At 38.8% G+C, this 16,682-nt stretch overlaps 1 protein-coding gene across 1 annotated transcript in view; it reads right to left on the bottom strand.

The window, feature by feature from the left end:
• Nucleotides 1–753: 753 nt before the first annotated feature.
• The window catches only part of oprd1a (opioid receptor, delta 1a), a 30,237-nt gene continuing 14,308 nt past the window's right edge, over nucleotides 754–16,682 (bottom strand). The window contains exons 2-3 of the mRNA XM_017439277.3: nucleotides 7,399–7,754; nucleotides 754–3,232 (exon numbers count right to left, since the gene is read on the bottom strand). Of these exons, the coding sequence (XP_017294766.2) occupies nucleotides 2,703–3,232; nucleotides 7,399–7,754 (886 nt within the window). The 3' untranslated portion in view covers nucleotides 754–2,702. The remainder of the gene's footprint in view (nucleotides 3,233–7,398; nucleotides 7,755–16,682) is intronic.

The following is a 16,682-nucleotide window of genomic DNA, read 5'->3' as shown; positions in this document are numbered from 1 at the left end:
ACAACTAAATAACTTCTGGAGTTAACCCAATTTGAGATGGCAGGCACAGCCATCTTAGAAACACAAAATGTCTATAGTTCTACAGATGCTGGGCTAAAGTTTGGTGTGATAGTCGTTGAGCACCAATCCCAACACATACTCTGAGTGCATCGCAAAATAAATTTGCTCAAAACTTTGGCATTAACTGTTGGTGTCAACCCTATCTGTATGTTCGCAAAGTATCTCATGAATCAGTGGGCAGACTCTAATAAAATGTTTCAGGAAGTAATCACTGGCTGTACATCTAAAACACATAAATATTTGGACTCAGCCCAATTCATGCTGGGTGGCCACAGCCAATCGAGATAAGCTAACACAGCTTTGCCTCAGTGGATTTTACAGATATCGAGTTAAAGTTTGATGTGGCAGGAGCTGAGAGTCCTCTTCAACACATTCTCTGAGCACACTAACACATCTTGCCTGCCTTTTTCAACATTTTACCAAAACATCTAAACATTTCTGAACATATGATTTTAGTTTAAAACTCTGGCCAAAAAGGTGGTGGGTGATATGAATTCCTTTAAAGCTGAACTGAAAAGTGTTTTGAAGCCAACATTAGTTGAAAGAAAATCATAAAATATGCTTGTTGTAAAATATAAATAAATACATAATACTAGTTTTTTTAAAAATACTGAACATTGAAAAAACCTCTCGGGTGTTTTTTGGCTTTTTCCGCAACCCCCCTGATATGTGACGTCCACAGAGCTGCTGAGGTTCACGCGCATTCAGCCATTTATCAGTGAATGGATGAATACCGGTACAATATAGTTCAGTGGGTTGGAATAGGCCAGAAAATACCAGTGGAGTTTCATTTTTTGGCTTCCTGAAAGATAAAAACCTTCCTCAGATTTGGATCCATAAGCTCCGATGTGGGAATTAATATCAGGATTCAAGTTCGGACCACTTCAAAGAGAAACCACCACAAGCTCCAACCCTCATTAATGTGGTGGACTGGTTTCAGGTCAAAAAATAGGACCTTTTGCCAGCTATTTTTAATTTTAAAAGAAAGGCAAATGGAGAGGAGGACATTGCCACAAAGAAGGAGATGGGAAACAGGAACCTTTACTTCAAACGTGACATCATGAACGGGCGCTGTCATTAAAAAGTTTCAGCTGCTTACAGGCCGACAGCCTGAGATCAGTTTGTGATTCACAGCAGTTTGTTACTGATGAAAACATATAGACAATCCATGTGTGATTAAACAAATATCACAGTCTGAAACTGCTGTTGATTAGTTTTCTCTGGTGTGAGAGTTCATAAATGCTACTATCATGTGTGCTTTTTATGAAATAACATCCGGTTAGCATCCAGTTAGCATTGGGTTAGCATCCAGTTAGCAACATTAGCTCTCTCCTGTGTATTAATTTGCAGTGTCGTGTCCTGATGTCATGACAATCATCTTGGGGTATTCGGTTATCACTGTTCCATGTTCCCAACTCAGTCGTTATGCGGGTTGTTTTGTCGGCCATGACAGTCCTCATGATCATCAGAATCCGAATCTGAAGATTTTTCATCTGATTCCAGAGATCCAGCTGTCGGTTCAGGTTCACACTGGTATGGTTGTATATCCATTACTCTTGCAAAGTCTTCTGGTAGCAAGGCCACCTGTACATTCACAATCCATTCATCCTCTCTATGCTCTTGATTTGTTAAATAAACAATGCTAACTGGGTCAGACAATGATCAAGCTAATGCTTTCATTAATTTCTCAGCTCAGATGAAATAAAACATTTTATGACAGACATTGGCAAAGAGCCAAGCGGAAGCTGGAACTTTCGGCTGTTTTGATTATGTGTTAATTTACAGCCAATCAGCTTCAGCCCAGTGTGTGAACGGAAGTTCCAGAAAGTTAAACACAGTACTTTCTATCGCTGACTGTTTAGGAATTGTATTAATTTAGACCGATTCTGATAATCATTTTTTGATAATTATTTAGTAACCAGTAGACTGATATTAAAAATTCAAATTGGGTTGGATTTGTCTTCAAAAGATCTTTGTAATAGTATCAAAATATGTTGTTTTTGATGAAAATCGGGTGGCCTTGCTACCTCTGGCATTTCCAAAAGGTTTCTTCTTTAATTTCCACTAGTAAACAACCAGACAATAGTGGCGTTCTTCGTTCTTCAGTACTCTTTTAGAGGCCGGCCAGAGCACCAAATCACCCATTTTGGAAATTATTGACTAAAATGCTAAAAACAAGTTATTTAAGTTTAAGGGCAGAAAAATGGGTCCCTGGAGTGTTGTGTGGATGTGTTTGACTAAATAGCACTGATTTTGATTTTTCTTTTTGTTTTTCAGTACATGCCCAGGTTCTGAATCTTTTTTTCTCTCCACAGCTCTCTTACTCTGAGTTAAACCAATTACTTCATATTCTTGCTCTAGGATAACACTCTTTGGACCATCTGTCACAATCACTGCGTTGGTATGTTATCAAATTTCTGGTGGGAAACAAATATCTAACTTCATATTGGGAAGCAGAATCAGTTTTTCCTTTTTCTTCTCCAAGATGTCAGCTATATTGTGAAAAATATGCATGACTCAGTTGAATCATTTTACGCAAAGATCTCCTAAAATTCTGTAGTGGAGATCAGTGTCTCATCCGACTGCAAATCTTGATGGATCCTCCTCAGGTGAGAGCCATGGGTGACCCGGTCCATGCCTAGTCATGTGGGCTTCTTCCCTGCATCTGTGGGTGCGCAGATAGATGCTGGTTCCTTGTTGGTATGGCGTCCACTGGTCAGACTGTTCTGCTCCACATGAGTCCGACAGGGGAGGCAGAAGTCCCGAAAGTATCGCTTGAAATTTTCATCCAGAAATGCATAGAGGACGGGATTGAGGCTGCTGTTTGTATACCCCAAGGCAATGCTCAGGTGCCAGCTAGCAATTACAAAAGGGTTCCTGGTGTCAATCTCCACCATCGTCCTCACAATGATAAATATGTGGATGGGGGTCCAGCAGATGATGAAGGCTGCCACTACTACAAGGACCATGCGGGTGATTCGGCGCATGTTGCGGTCTTTCTCCTTGGAACCCGAGAGCAGGCGAACACTCCTCAGACGCAGGATCATCAGACCGTAACATATGGTGATAACCATGACTGGGACCACAAAGGCAAAGATGAAAACACAGATCTTAGTCACAGTGTCCCAGTACCAGTCGGGGTCTGGAAACTTCAGCATGCACATGGTGTTGCCTGAAAGAAAATAAAAGTAGAGTTTGACTGAAAAAATTCCAAAGGTAAAAATTTGTACGACAGATTCTGACAAAATAGTCACAAATTAGTTGCAGGCATCTTGAACCTGTCTCAAGAACTCTATTTGGACACCAGCACAGGAAACATGGAACCTCCTGACAAATTTCTCAAGACGGGAGATTGTTTGATGCTAACAAATATCATCTCTTCAATGTGTAAATTAAATAAACCTTTAATTTAGAAGCTATGTAACTGTATAACTGCATGTTACAGACAACACAAAGAGTCCTGATAAATACATTCACAAAGTTCACAAACACCCCTTTACAGAACCACAACCTTAACGTAGTGGAGGGGATTGAGTACTCCCATGATCCTGAACCTATGTCGACCGGGGATTTGCTCCTAGTACAGTCAGTAATGAGGGTGTTTCTCCAGTCTGTCACAGTGAAGAAAGAGGTCAGTCAAAAGGCAAAACCTCTCGATTTTTTGGTCTGTCTACATTTCAACCCTCATCTGTAGTCATGAGATATGGATCATGATTGAAAGAACAAGATCCTAGATACAAAAAATGAGCTTCCTACAAAGTGTGGCTGTGCTCAGCCTTAGAGATAAGATAAGAGCTCTGATACAGCCACTGCTCTTGCATATCAGAAGAAGTCAGCTGAAGTGGTTCAGGCATCTGATTAGGATGCCTCCTTGAGGAAGATCAGCTGAGCTATTATTAAATGATTAGATAAATAGATATGAGACCTATATGAGACATATGACGGTGGGCAGCAGCCTTTACTCAGCAGCGCTTTAACCTGAGGAAATAAAAATATCACTAGTTCTTGTGACAGTTAACTCTTGCTGCATGTAACGCTCCAATCAAAAATACACAAGTTGACCTTTTATTGTTCCATAAACAATATGGGACAGATATATTTTTTACCAGCAGCTGCTAAGCAACCACCTGTGCTATCAGATAAAAACTGCCATATAACACAAGCACACATTAAACCGTAACACCACTGCTTTGCTCACCTCTTTCATGTGACAGCTAACTCCTGCCTTTAGCTTTCGTTTAACTGAACGCCAAAGTTCCCCAAAGCAATGGCTGAAGATATGAATTTTTGATGACTGCTGTTTCTTCTGTTTTGTCAGGTAGTCCATGTTGGTGCTTTCTGCCCTGAAGCTGTAACACTGGTTACCTCACAACCACATTTTATCATTTCCATCCTTTGGAGATCATTTTACATCCTTTTCTCTCCACAGCACAGTTAAAATGCTCTGAGCATAATCTCTAATCCTTTTGGTGTGGTCCTTTTGGACAAACCCTCTATGTCCAGATCTAAGAACCACAATGATGATGAATAATAATTATGTAAAAAATGATAATTATTATAGAAAACTGGTCCAAATCATCCAATCATTCTACTCTAGTAGATTAACTCATAAACTTGGGTTGCAGCTGCTAAGGTAGATACAGAGTGGGCCAGGGTGGGTGTGATGTGGGAGGAGGTGGAAATAATGTGCTCAGTCCAGAATACAGTTTTGCAAGATGTGATTTTCAAAAACTGTATGCACAAAATGAAGCTGCATGGATCGCTGGTCACTGATACTCAGAAATCAAAAAGGCAGCTGAAAATTTCAACAACAGTTGCAGCCCAGTGTGATACTGCCTATATGATTGTGACTGTAAAGCTTTCAGTCATTGTCTTATATTTTGTCATTATAATCCATCCATTTTCTTTACCTGCAACCTTGTTGCTGGGAGGCGACAGCTCTAATCACTGCCCCGCTGTGCAGCCTGACTTTTTATGTCATAAAGAATTGGTTTTATGGAATTTCTGCTGGGGGTTTTTCTCTCACTTGCTATTTTTGCTATAACAGTTTGTCCACTTGAACTTAAGCAACCACAATGTTGGTTTTTCATGAAAGTAGCCTACCTGCTCTTGGCCATAATGGACTTTATTTGTGAATTTTTGGGATTTTTATCAGTGGTGGCTGGTGGTACCTCATTATAAAATCCTATTGATTACATTTCAACACCAAAAGCACATTAACAACAAGAGTGGTTAAAAAATCCTGACACACAAAATCAGGAAATCTTCAGCTCTGGCCCAAACTGCAGTACTGTACAAAGTAACTGTAATTACCATAACTGATTATGGTACACATTGCATCAAACTTCTTTACACAATCAAAGTAAAACAGGTTAATAAGTGCAGTAATAACAGACAGATAATACAGGCAAGCTCAACAAACTGAAATATATTTTGAGAGCTGTACACCTTTTTTAAATAAAAGCTCACACCAATGACTTTTCGGAGATGCAAAGAAAAAGTTGATCCTGTTTCAGTGAAGTCAGGTGATTTCTGGATGAAGCCCTGCTCAGTAAACATCTCAGCCAGTGTTAAAAAAGAAGTTATAAAAAAAATATAATAATAAAAGAAAAATCTCTGAAGATCATTTTCAGTTAAGACTCCTCTAAAGCGCAATTGCAGACATTAAATTCACACACATCACCCTGCTGCTGTTCTTCTCCATCAGTTCACCTTTCAGTTCTTCTCTGCAGACCACTGGATGAATAAGGTATCCAATGTTTGAGCGTCTTTTCACTAAAACCAAGTATAAAAAAGCTACTATTTACAGTTTGTGTTAGGAAATTGCATGGTGAACCCAGAATGCAGACTTATTTATTTTTATGATAGCGTGAGATTTAGCAGCTATTCCTGTTATTACTTATCTCCACTTTGTGGGAACAGGATTGGTCCAGTTGATCCAGAAAAAAAAGAAAGTGAACTTACAGAAAGATACACTGGTGTAAATTCTCAGTCACCCAGGATGTGGGAAACTCCCTCCTTCTTCTTCCCCCAAAAAGAAAACAACAACAACAACAAAACACCTAATAACTAGTATACTATTGTGTTTTTTTTTAAATATTTATTTACAGAAATTTTTTTTGGTTGAGATTTGCTCACTGCTAATTGGATCTAAAACTGATTTGTAGTTTAGAGAGATGTCTCTGATTGGTTTTATTATTATTTTTTATTTTTTTGTCTGTGTGCAGCAATGGGACAACAACTGCTGCCCCTAAATCTCTGAATCCCTCAACATAACAAGTTTCATTTTACCTCCTGATCATCAACCTGAGTGTTTCTTGTTGGCATGTCTGCATATGTATCTCTCAGGCTGCTGTCCCAATCTGTCAAAACCCCTGTATAAACCTTGGGATTCTTAAACTTCCCTACTTGGGGCAGTGGCTCATTCCCAACAAAGAGTTGACAATCTTGTCACGATTTTCAGTGTTTTGAGTTTGGTTCCTTGTTTTGGTTTGTCTGTTGGTTTTCTGTCTCCTTGTCACCATTCACCTCCCCAGTAGTTTTCCAGTCATGCCTGCCACGCCCACCTCACCTGCTCCTCATCAAGACCACAGCTGTACCCAATAATCATCTTCCCCTCAGTGTTTAAAACCGGTCTCTGTTCTCCCCTCATCACTGGATCATTCTGCTTGTTTCACGCTTTTTGCCATGCTATGCCATGCCATGCCATGCCATGGCATGCCTTGCTTCCTATTCTTGATTTTGTTATTGTTTGTTTTGCTGCCACGTCAGCCCTTTTGTTTTCCTATTTATTTATTAGTTTCCTTTTCAACGATGAGTCTGGGCTCTGGGTTTGCCTCCGTCTCCTCCCCTTCTGACAAATCTACTCTTTTTGTTTGAGAACTATGACACATCAAGTTTGGAAGTTGTGATATTCATCCCAGCTACAAACCACTCCAGTCCCTGTTGGAGATCCGAGTGCCACATCATCCACAAAAAACACCTAAACAAATTGACCTCCACCAAACTGGTGACCTTCTGCTTTTTGGCTGGAGCTGTTCTGTTATAAACAGAATTAGTGATAAAAGGGCAACCATGGCATAACCCATCACTTACCTAAAAACATCTGACTCAATACTGGCAATTCAAACCAAAATCTCACTCTGGCTGTACAGGGACTGAATGGATCTTAGTAGGGTGCTTGAAACCACATACTCATAGGCATTTATTATAATTTTTCTCAGAATATTTTTGAAAGTTATGTTGAATCTAAAAATGTAATTGTAGTAGATGCATTAATTAAAGTCACACTCTTTTTTTTTCATTTTGTGTTATACTGGGAGAAAAACATCATCTTACCAGTATCTGTCACTTTGGTCACAGCCATAATCATAATGGGCACACCAATAGCAGAGGACAAAACCCAGATGAGGACATTGATCATCTTGGCCTTGACTGGCGTCCGAAAGCCCAGCGCCTTAACTGGGTGGCACACGGCGATATAGCGATCTACACTCATCATGGTGAGGGTGAAGATACTTGTGAACATATTGTAGTAGTCGATGGCCAGAACAATCTTGCACAGGGCTTCTCCAAATGGCCAGGTGTTCATCAAGTACTTTGCACTCTGGAAAGGTAGTGTGCTGGTGGCTAGGGCATCGGCAAGGGCTAAATTAAAGATGTAGATGTTGGTGGCAGTCTTCATCTTGGTGTATCTGGTTGGGATTGAAAAAGAAATAGTTTAAGTGTAAATATAAACATTAGTGGTATTTAGAACAACTGGTAAAGGAAATTTTTTTTTAATAAGTCAAAATTATGAAAGCTGTTGACTACGAAAATGTGCTGATTCACTGTGGGGTCCTTTTTTTACGTAGACAAAAAGTAAACTTTTACATTGTGTAAAGCTCAGTAATTCTAGTGTTTGATTATCACAACCTATGTGTACAAATTATCAGTACTGTCTACCTCTGTTTGGCACAAGAAATTTGCTGATTGGCAAACCAAGAAAAAAAGAAAACCTAAGCTAAACTGTTAACTTATTCTCCTAGCTATCTTTTAAGAGGGAGAGAAAGAAAAGCCCTTGTAACTTAGCAAAAAGTCCAATCCAAAAACAAAAGAAAAAAAAAAAGAAAAAGGGCTAATCATTTCTGTTCTGAAGATGGACCAAAATGACATAATATAGCTGTGTAGTCCTTGCAATTTAGGTCTGGTAGTCCAGGACCAGGAAATTAATTTATGATGTGTACTTCTGGGGGTAAAAGTTCAACAAACCTCTGAGTTTCTGGTTCCACAATGTGATTTTAATAAACTTTTATATACAATATGATACACATGCACACACCCCCATACAAATATATCATCATCACCAGTTTTACTTCAGTTTATAGTGTGTATCATAGAATATATATCTGGCCTTTTTCATCAAAGGTATTGCTATATTTGGTCTCGAAACTTGGCTAGCTAGCTAGAAAGGTAAAAAACATTTAGCTAGATTAAACAACTCTGTCTGTATCATGTGATCTCTGGCTTTATTCAGCAGAGTTTTTCTTTTGTTGTGCACAAAACATCAAGTAATTTTAGGAGTCATAAAAGGCTTTAGAGAAAAACATCTAGTAAACAATGCAGAATTAGAAAAACGTTTTGAGATTTACATTTTTATTGTTGGAATTTTTTTTTGTGGTTTTAATGAGAGATTTTAAATCTTGTCTGGATGCTAAACCATCTTCTGTAGAAGTAATAACATCACAGAAATCATTAGGTGACATGTGACAAAGCTTTTCCTGACCTTTAGAATGGTGTTTGTGTTCAAATGATAGTCATCCAAATGATGCACCTCAATAACTATGTTCAAAGTATTACAAACAACTCATGGACTGTGACTATTACTAGAAATTATGTTAGACACTAAGTCTGATTTTGAAGCTTTCACAGGTCTCTGACATTTTGATAAACAGTCACACAGTATTCTTACAGACACCTGAAGTTTATCCTTAATCCACTTTCTTTTACCACGATGACACTCATGCCTGAGAGTGTGGGTGGTTTCATTCAGCCAAGGCTGTTATCTTTAGTCCTGAGTGGAGCAACAGAATCAAGGATGCCAGACAATTTTAAACTAAAAAGATTTACTTTTCAAAGTGTAGCTCAGCAGAAAGGTTAGTATCACTAAAGACAGAGGAGGAGACCAGCGCTCAAAGGGTTACTATTGCAGAAACGCCACACTAGTCTTCCACTGTTCAACCCTGCATTGCACACCCCAAAATTAAACATGATGGAAATGCTTTGCTTCAATATCTCCCAGTCTCTGATTCTGGTGGTACAGACATCCAGACTATGAGACAATCTCAGCAAGGTTTCTCCACTGGTAATCAGAGTGTGAGTGAGTTACTGTCTTGTTAGCACATGCTAAAGTAAAAAAACATACAGGCTGAGTATTCCTTGAAGCTATGCATATTGCCTGGTGCTTTTCATGCCAGCATTTTAAACTAAGATCGACTGATGTTGAGAAATGACAGAGTTGAAGCTGTTTTGGTCAAACCTTGAAAATAGTATGTGTTGTAAATGACTCTCATCAACTACCAAGTCAAATTTGAGTTCAACATCTCAATATCTGTAAAACTGAGTTGTAGCTATTTTTGTGTTGGATTATGTTGACTAGCTGTAGTGGCCATATTGAATTGCACTGACTCCTAAAGGTAATCAGTTATAGATGTACACAACATCTAATATGGGTACAGCGGTACATGTATTTATACCATGACACTTCAGTATAGACACTTTGGACCAGTACAATTCACTTCAGTTTATTTATATAGCACCAATTCACAACAAAAGTCCTCTCATCAAAAGGCGCTGTACAGAATCATTTGCATAATTATAAAATGCTAATTAGTACATAAATGAGACAAATATGTCTGTTAGGGTTTTTACATTATCAGCCTTTGTGCTCATGTGGAACACTGCCTACGTGAGAGACCAAGGTCAGACGGCGGGCCGGCGAGCGCCACACCATCTGGCTCTCCCAAACAGTGATGTGTTATGTGTTTTTGCTATGATCAGAACTGGCCTTGGCCTGCTCAGATCAACCCCTTTTTTCTTATTATTTCTTCTTCCTTTAAATAAAGAGAAAGCCCAAGTGGAGGGGCAGAACTTCCTGGACAGCACGCCATTAGGAGCTGTTGTGGAATCTCTCCTCTTTGCGAAGGCCTTCACAAAAAGACAACAAGCCTCTCCGGTGTGATTTTTTCTTAGCAGGTTAAATAAATGAAAACCCTGACAATGTCAGTCACAGGTGATCACTGTTTCCAACTAGAAATGGGAGCACGCTTTATTTAACTGCATTATACGAACAGTCAGAAAAGAAAAGAAGCAGAGGAAGATATTATCTAAACACTCTGCATCAAACAAAGCATGAATGGTTCAAAAAAACCATGCTTAAAGAGCTGTCTGTTTAAGTCAACCCAGCTGTGTGGGGAAAATATCAGAATTGGTGCTAATTGCTCCTGGACAGGAGTAAAGTAGTAAAAAACACATGACAGGCCAAAGCCATTTTTTTCTTGACTATAATGAAGAATGCCAAGTGAGATCCAAAATTAGTCTGGAACCACTTGAAAAAACTTACAAGACTAGACACAAAAGAAAAGAATCTTGTAGAAATAAAGATAAACAGAAATGATAACTGATTCACAGAAAGTTGCAGATTTTTAAAATTCAATCTGTATCCTCGATTACCAGAGTTTTTCTGTTAACAAATTAAAGATGTCTGATAAATAGTTCAGAGACAATTTTTAGCGTAGCTCATGTTACAGATTCTCCAGTTTTACAGGCAATAAGGTCACTCAAAACTTCCAAAACAAAGACATATATGGTATGGATACATTTATGTTGAAAGATCTTAGTTTCATATTAACAACTCCATTAACCAAACTTAACTAGTATTATACCTACAGTGTCTAAAATAGCTGAGAAACTCACTGCTCACCAAATGATTAGACATATAAACACCTCTTCATTTTCACTTCACCCAATGCAATTTGGCTTCGGAGCTCAGTACTCAACAGAGACAGCTCATTGTTTCGTCTGAGAAAATGTAAAATGTTTATTGGATAAAGGTGGTGTTGTTGGTGCTGTGTTTCTTGACCTGAGAAATGCATTTTACACTGTAAATGATAAAATATTACTGTCCAAATTAAGTAAAATCAGCTTCTCTATGGATACAATAAAATAGATAGAATCATATCTATTACATCAATCCCAGTCAGTTAGAAGTGGAGATTACAATTCATCTTCACTGTCTTTGTCAACAGGTGTTCCTCAAGGTTTCATTCTGGGGCTGTTGTTATTTTCTTTACACATAAATGACCTCCCCTCAGTTTGTCCGAATGTCTTTTTTCAAATGTATGCAAATGATACTGTCATTTATACACATGGTACTAACACAACTCAGGTAGCCTTTGAACTAACACAGACTATGGCTAATATTTCAGATTGGTTAAACCAGTCCTGCTTAAAACTAAATGTTAATAAAACAGTTGGAATGTTCTTCTCCAAATTGAAACTCCCTAATTTTGAGGCAAAAATATATGTGACTGGGGAAAAATTACAACTTGTGAATGAATTTAAATATCTTGATGTCAACTTACTTGTAAATCTCAGATAAAAAAAGTCTGTAATCGTGTAGAATTTAGTATTTCAAATTTGAGGTTCATAAAACCACATCTCTCACTACAGGCTTTTAAAATGTTCATGCATGCATGCGTTTTACCACATTTAGCATATTGTTAAAGAGCCAAAGTTTAATCCAATCACAGTAGAGCAGGGTGGGTCTGGCTGCAAGCAGTGTTGCTACTTTACAGACTGTGTTGTTATATATAGAAAGTTTTCAGACCCCTCTAAAGACCGTTTTTCAAAAAAGTGACTAGCAACTTTTCTAGTGTTTATGAATACTTTTGAAGACTGACATGAAAGCAAGTCTGGTTCTTTCCAACAAGCAGCAGTAGCTGCAGTAGACCCTCCTCCATCCCACAGTGCTCACAGGCAATCACGCCTTCAGCAGCCTCCCTCAGGAGAGATTCAGCCCACTGCATACTACACCCTAAATGAATTACACATGCGCAAAGCCGCTACTCAATTTATGGTGGGATGTAAATGTAAAATTTTCTTTGTCTGAAACAAATCACTTCACTAAAATAACTGCGAGTTTCTCTTTAGCTGTTTCAAAGCCTGGTTAATGGATGAGAGCTGGAACTGTGACATAAAAAAAATGGCTGCATGTACTGTGTCTTTGTTGGGACAATGGTTAGCTTGTTTGCTTCACATGTGGGAGCTCAAGGATCAGTCCCTGGTCAGGTAGTCACATCAGTGTCATTATAGTTATTAATATTATCTTTGAACTAAAACACTTTATCTTTTTGTAAATAGCAACGGTAATATTTCTGGAATATTTAAAATTTTGTTTGATCATTGAAATGGCTCATAATTTTCAAATGTTCAAACATATTTTTGTTTGATTTTGTGGAGTCATTTATTTGATGTATATTCATTTTTAAATCAAATGATACTTTTTCCTTTAATTCTTGTAACTGCAAAAGAAGTTGACATTTCGCCAATGTATGCAAATCAGCTGAAGCTGTAGTGAGCAAAGTGGCTGTTGTTGAGTTCCTGTGTGTTAATGATGTTAAGCTGATGGCTGCAGCATTCGATAGAACCACATGTCAAATGAACAATAAAACACCACAAGGACATTCTCAGGCCCTGGAATTAATTGTAGCTAGTGGAGCTTCTGTATCTATTTTACAATTTGCACATTTTGCATGATGCCAACTGACAGAACCCAGAGTTAAACTATTCACATATGCAAAAGGTGACCTACCAGTCATTGGCTCCCTACAAGCTATAGCTGCAGGAGCAAATCAAAACAACAAAGAAAATGATAAATAAATAAAATATAAATACAGCTGACATGAGAATAGCATGATGGTCAGCTATACTGATGTGTTTTTGGTATGACATGTACAGACCAGGAAGTCAGAACATCATGACAGACATCCTCTCACATGTTCCCCTGAGCACCACTAATACAGCTGCAGTAGCTGAAATCTCTCTTCGCCTGACTGCACTCTCACTTGCTGATTTTAAAGATTAATGTGAAGATTGTCCTGAATTTACTAAGCTCTGACAAATCATCCACTTACGATGGCTTAAAGTAAAGAAGCTCCTTCCAGAAGAAATTAAGCCTTACTTCTGTGTGCACCATGAACTGGCTACAGCCAGGGTTGCCAACCCTAGTCATTGAGAGCCACTATCCTGCATGTTTTACTAGTTTCACTGCTCCAACACACCTGATTTGAATCAGTGGGTGTTTAACAGGCTTCTGTAGAACGTAAAGAGGTAATTAACAATTGAATCAGCTATGGTACAGCAAGGAAACATGTGGGACAGTAGACCTTGAGGACAAGGGTTGGCCACCCCTAGGCTACAAAGATGCCGCTGATATTCAGTGGAAAACATCTCCCAAGTCTCTGTGAGAAAAAAAATGTACACCTGGCTCATGAAGGACAACAGGGCGTGGTTCACTCTAAACACTGCCTCAGAGAACTTTATTGGTGGCCACATATGGACAATTTGGTCACAGTCCTGTCATCATGCACCATCTGTCAGGTATGTGACAAAACCATATGTGTTTCCCCTGCTCCATGACAATCTCTCAAGTTTCCAGAGGGCCTATGTCAAAATATTGCTGTCAACACTGTGGGTCCATTTGAACATGGAGTTTACAACTGCATGTCAGGAACGGGTGAGACGGAGGTGAACCCAGAGAGCAGACTCATAGCAAAGACTAAAATAAAACTAATTTATTAACTCAAAAAACAAAAGCTGTCGAGGCAGCAAAACAAAACTTAACTAAACCCAAAATGAACAGATGAGAACACAGAGGATGAACACCGAGCCATGGGAGGAAAAACAAAACAATGATCCGACAGGGTGGTGGAGAAAATGACCGGGTTTTAAAGTACTGAGGATAATCAGGTAAGTGGGAACAGGTGACATGATTACAAAACTTGGACAGGTGTAGGTGGGCGTGGCAGGGAGACAGAGAGAGAGAGAGACTGAGGATGAGTAAATGAAACACAAAGCGAGACAGAAACCAAACACAAGCCAATAAACTAAAAAAAGAATAAAACAAAACCAAAACACAGAAAAACCCAAATCCCTACACTGCAGGTTTGCAATCAACCTTGTTGATTATTTCAGTAATTGGCCTGAAGTAGCTATTTACTGAAATAATACTACAACAAACACTGTTGTGGCTTTCCTAACTTCTCTTTTAGTGCATGAAGGAAACCCTTGCACCATCACAACTGATAATGGACCACATTTGAGATCTTTGCTTTTGCTGACTTGAGTCAACATTACATTAAGCACATCAGAACAAATGTATGTCATTCTCAGGCAATTGCATGCATGTGACATTTTATTAAAGTGACACCATTCAGGCAGCACAAGCTACCTGACAACCCTGGAAGCCTGCAGTTACTGAAATGCTTCACAGCTACCGGGCTACACCTCATGTCAAAACTGGTAAATCCAGCTCTTTAGAAGAAGACCCATGAGGACAAAACTGGATATCCTGCCTCCACTTAAGAACAATGGACAGTACAACCATAACGGAAAAAAGTGGTTCTACATCAAGCCAAAAGTGCACAATATACAAACAAAAAGAAACGAGCCAAACCCACAAAAGTTACTGTTGTAACTATGGTCAGAGTGGAGAAGCCTTTTTTGTGGGAAAAGGAGAGACCCAGTACAGCAATCTTTTGCCACTACAGCAGCGGGCTAAACTGAGTTCATTTATCCTCAGTTATAGCAAAAGATGGAATTCAGCAAGACATTTGCTTTGATCACAAAACTCAAATGGAACACCAAGAACCAATGCACCACAGTGACCCCTCAGCTCCAAATGGACAGCAGAACGAACTGTTCTGCAAAAGGAAAGACATGCACCAACTCGGACTAAAGACGATATGATAAAACAAATCGGTTTAAGAAAAATGGTTGTAGGGTAATAAAAGTGAAAGAATGTGAAAGCAAAAGTGAAGAATGTCTTGTGAGTTTGAGCTATCTTCAATGATAAATTTGAAAGTGTTTTGTGTTTTATGAGGAAGACTTTGTTTACACTTTATAGCACTTCTGCCAACTGAATGTTTAAAGATGAATTGCACACACTTTATTTTGCCTTACAGTAATACTGACCATTCTTGGAAAATGATACTTTTCCTTAAAGTAAATTAGGTTGTTTGTGTAACAAGGCAGATGTTGTGTTCTTAGGTTTACATAGTGAATGCATTTATGTTTTGTTCTGTTACTGTTATTACGTTTTGTCACCAGAGGGCACTGCTGTGACAGCGAAAGACTGAAGAGACTGTGTGAAAGAGAATTATAAATGATAAAGTAAGATGCAGAACTCTGTAATGGCACCTTAACAGTTGCTATAATAAAGTTTGTGAGTTTAACTGTCTCCTATTTCATTATCCTAATTTCATTTTAACAAGATTTGCACATTCAGGTAAGGAGCAGTTAAGACTATTTTTGTGATGTCTCACAAAACAGCAAAATCAGTTCTGTTATCTGATTGGGAGATTATTAAAGAGTGTTTGGAAGACTCTAGTGTTAAGAAATATGCATATGCATATTTTTTCATAAATGTTTTTGTGAATATTTTTATTTGCTGTAAATATATAAAGTTGAAATTCCAAGTATGACTGGTTCAGATTTTTATTGCCCAGCTGTAATGTCTACTTTAGTAGCTAATGGAAATCACATTTATAGGTAAGTACAAATATATATTTGGCATAACCGAGTTTGCATGACCTGAAGAACAAGATCCCAGATACAAGTGGCTGAAATAAGCTTCCTTTGTAGGGTGACCAGGCTCAGCCTTAAGGCTCCAGCATACTCCATAAGAAGTCAGTTTGCGGTCACGTGATTGTGAGACATTTGTTTTTGTTCATGAGACACTCGGATCAGACCTCCTGGGAAGCTCCTCCTGCCTCCTAGTGTGGTAAAACAGGTATCTTCCCGCTGGCTTCTCAACTCTTCTGTCCTTGTGCAGATTTTTGCTTCCCTTACCGTGACTAGATATGTTTATTAAACAGACTGAGACAGTACTCACAGTTTGGGGTTTGCAAATATGACGGTGCACAATAATGAGTAAATAAAGGGAACGTGTCCCTACACTGCCCCTTCCTAGGTGAACTTCCTCCCAGCCACCTCAGCCACAAAAAGCCACCTGTGCCTGTGCAGCCTTTTTAAAGGAGACCTAATATGCTTCCTTAAACGTGTTAGGATAGGTCTGTGGGCTATACAAAGCATATTCATTACATTTAATGAATATGCTTCTCTTTGTCCCCCCCCAACACACACACACACCTTTCTGCCCTCTCTTCTTCAGAGCCTCTCTTTGCATATTCTCTGAAAAAAAGAAATAAATAAACTATGGATCTGGTCAGCTGGTCTCCCAACGCAATTGATCAAATTTTCTCGACGGGAAGGCTGACCAAAGGAGAGCCAGCTTGCCCTGAGAAGACATTCTTTGCTGGATACACATTGGATTCCTGGAAACGGTGGAATCCTGTTTGTCTATC

Source organism: Kryptolebias marmoratus, linkage group LG5, assembly GCF_001649575.2.
Source record: "Kryptolebias marmoratus isolate JLee-2015 linkage group LG5, ASM164957v2, whole genome shotgun sequence".
Lineage (NCBI taxonomy): Eukaryota > Metazoa > Chordata > Actinopteri > Cyprinodontiformes > Rivulidae > Kryptolebias > Kryptolebias marmoratus.
This window is presented reverse-complemented; position numbering and strand designations above follow the sequence as displayed.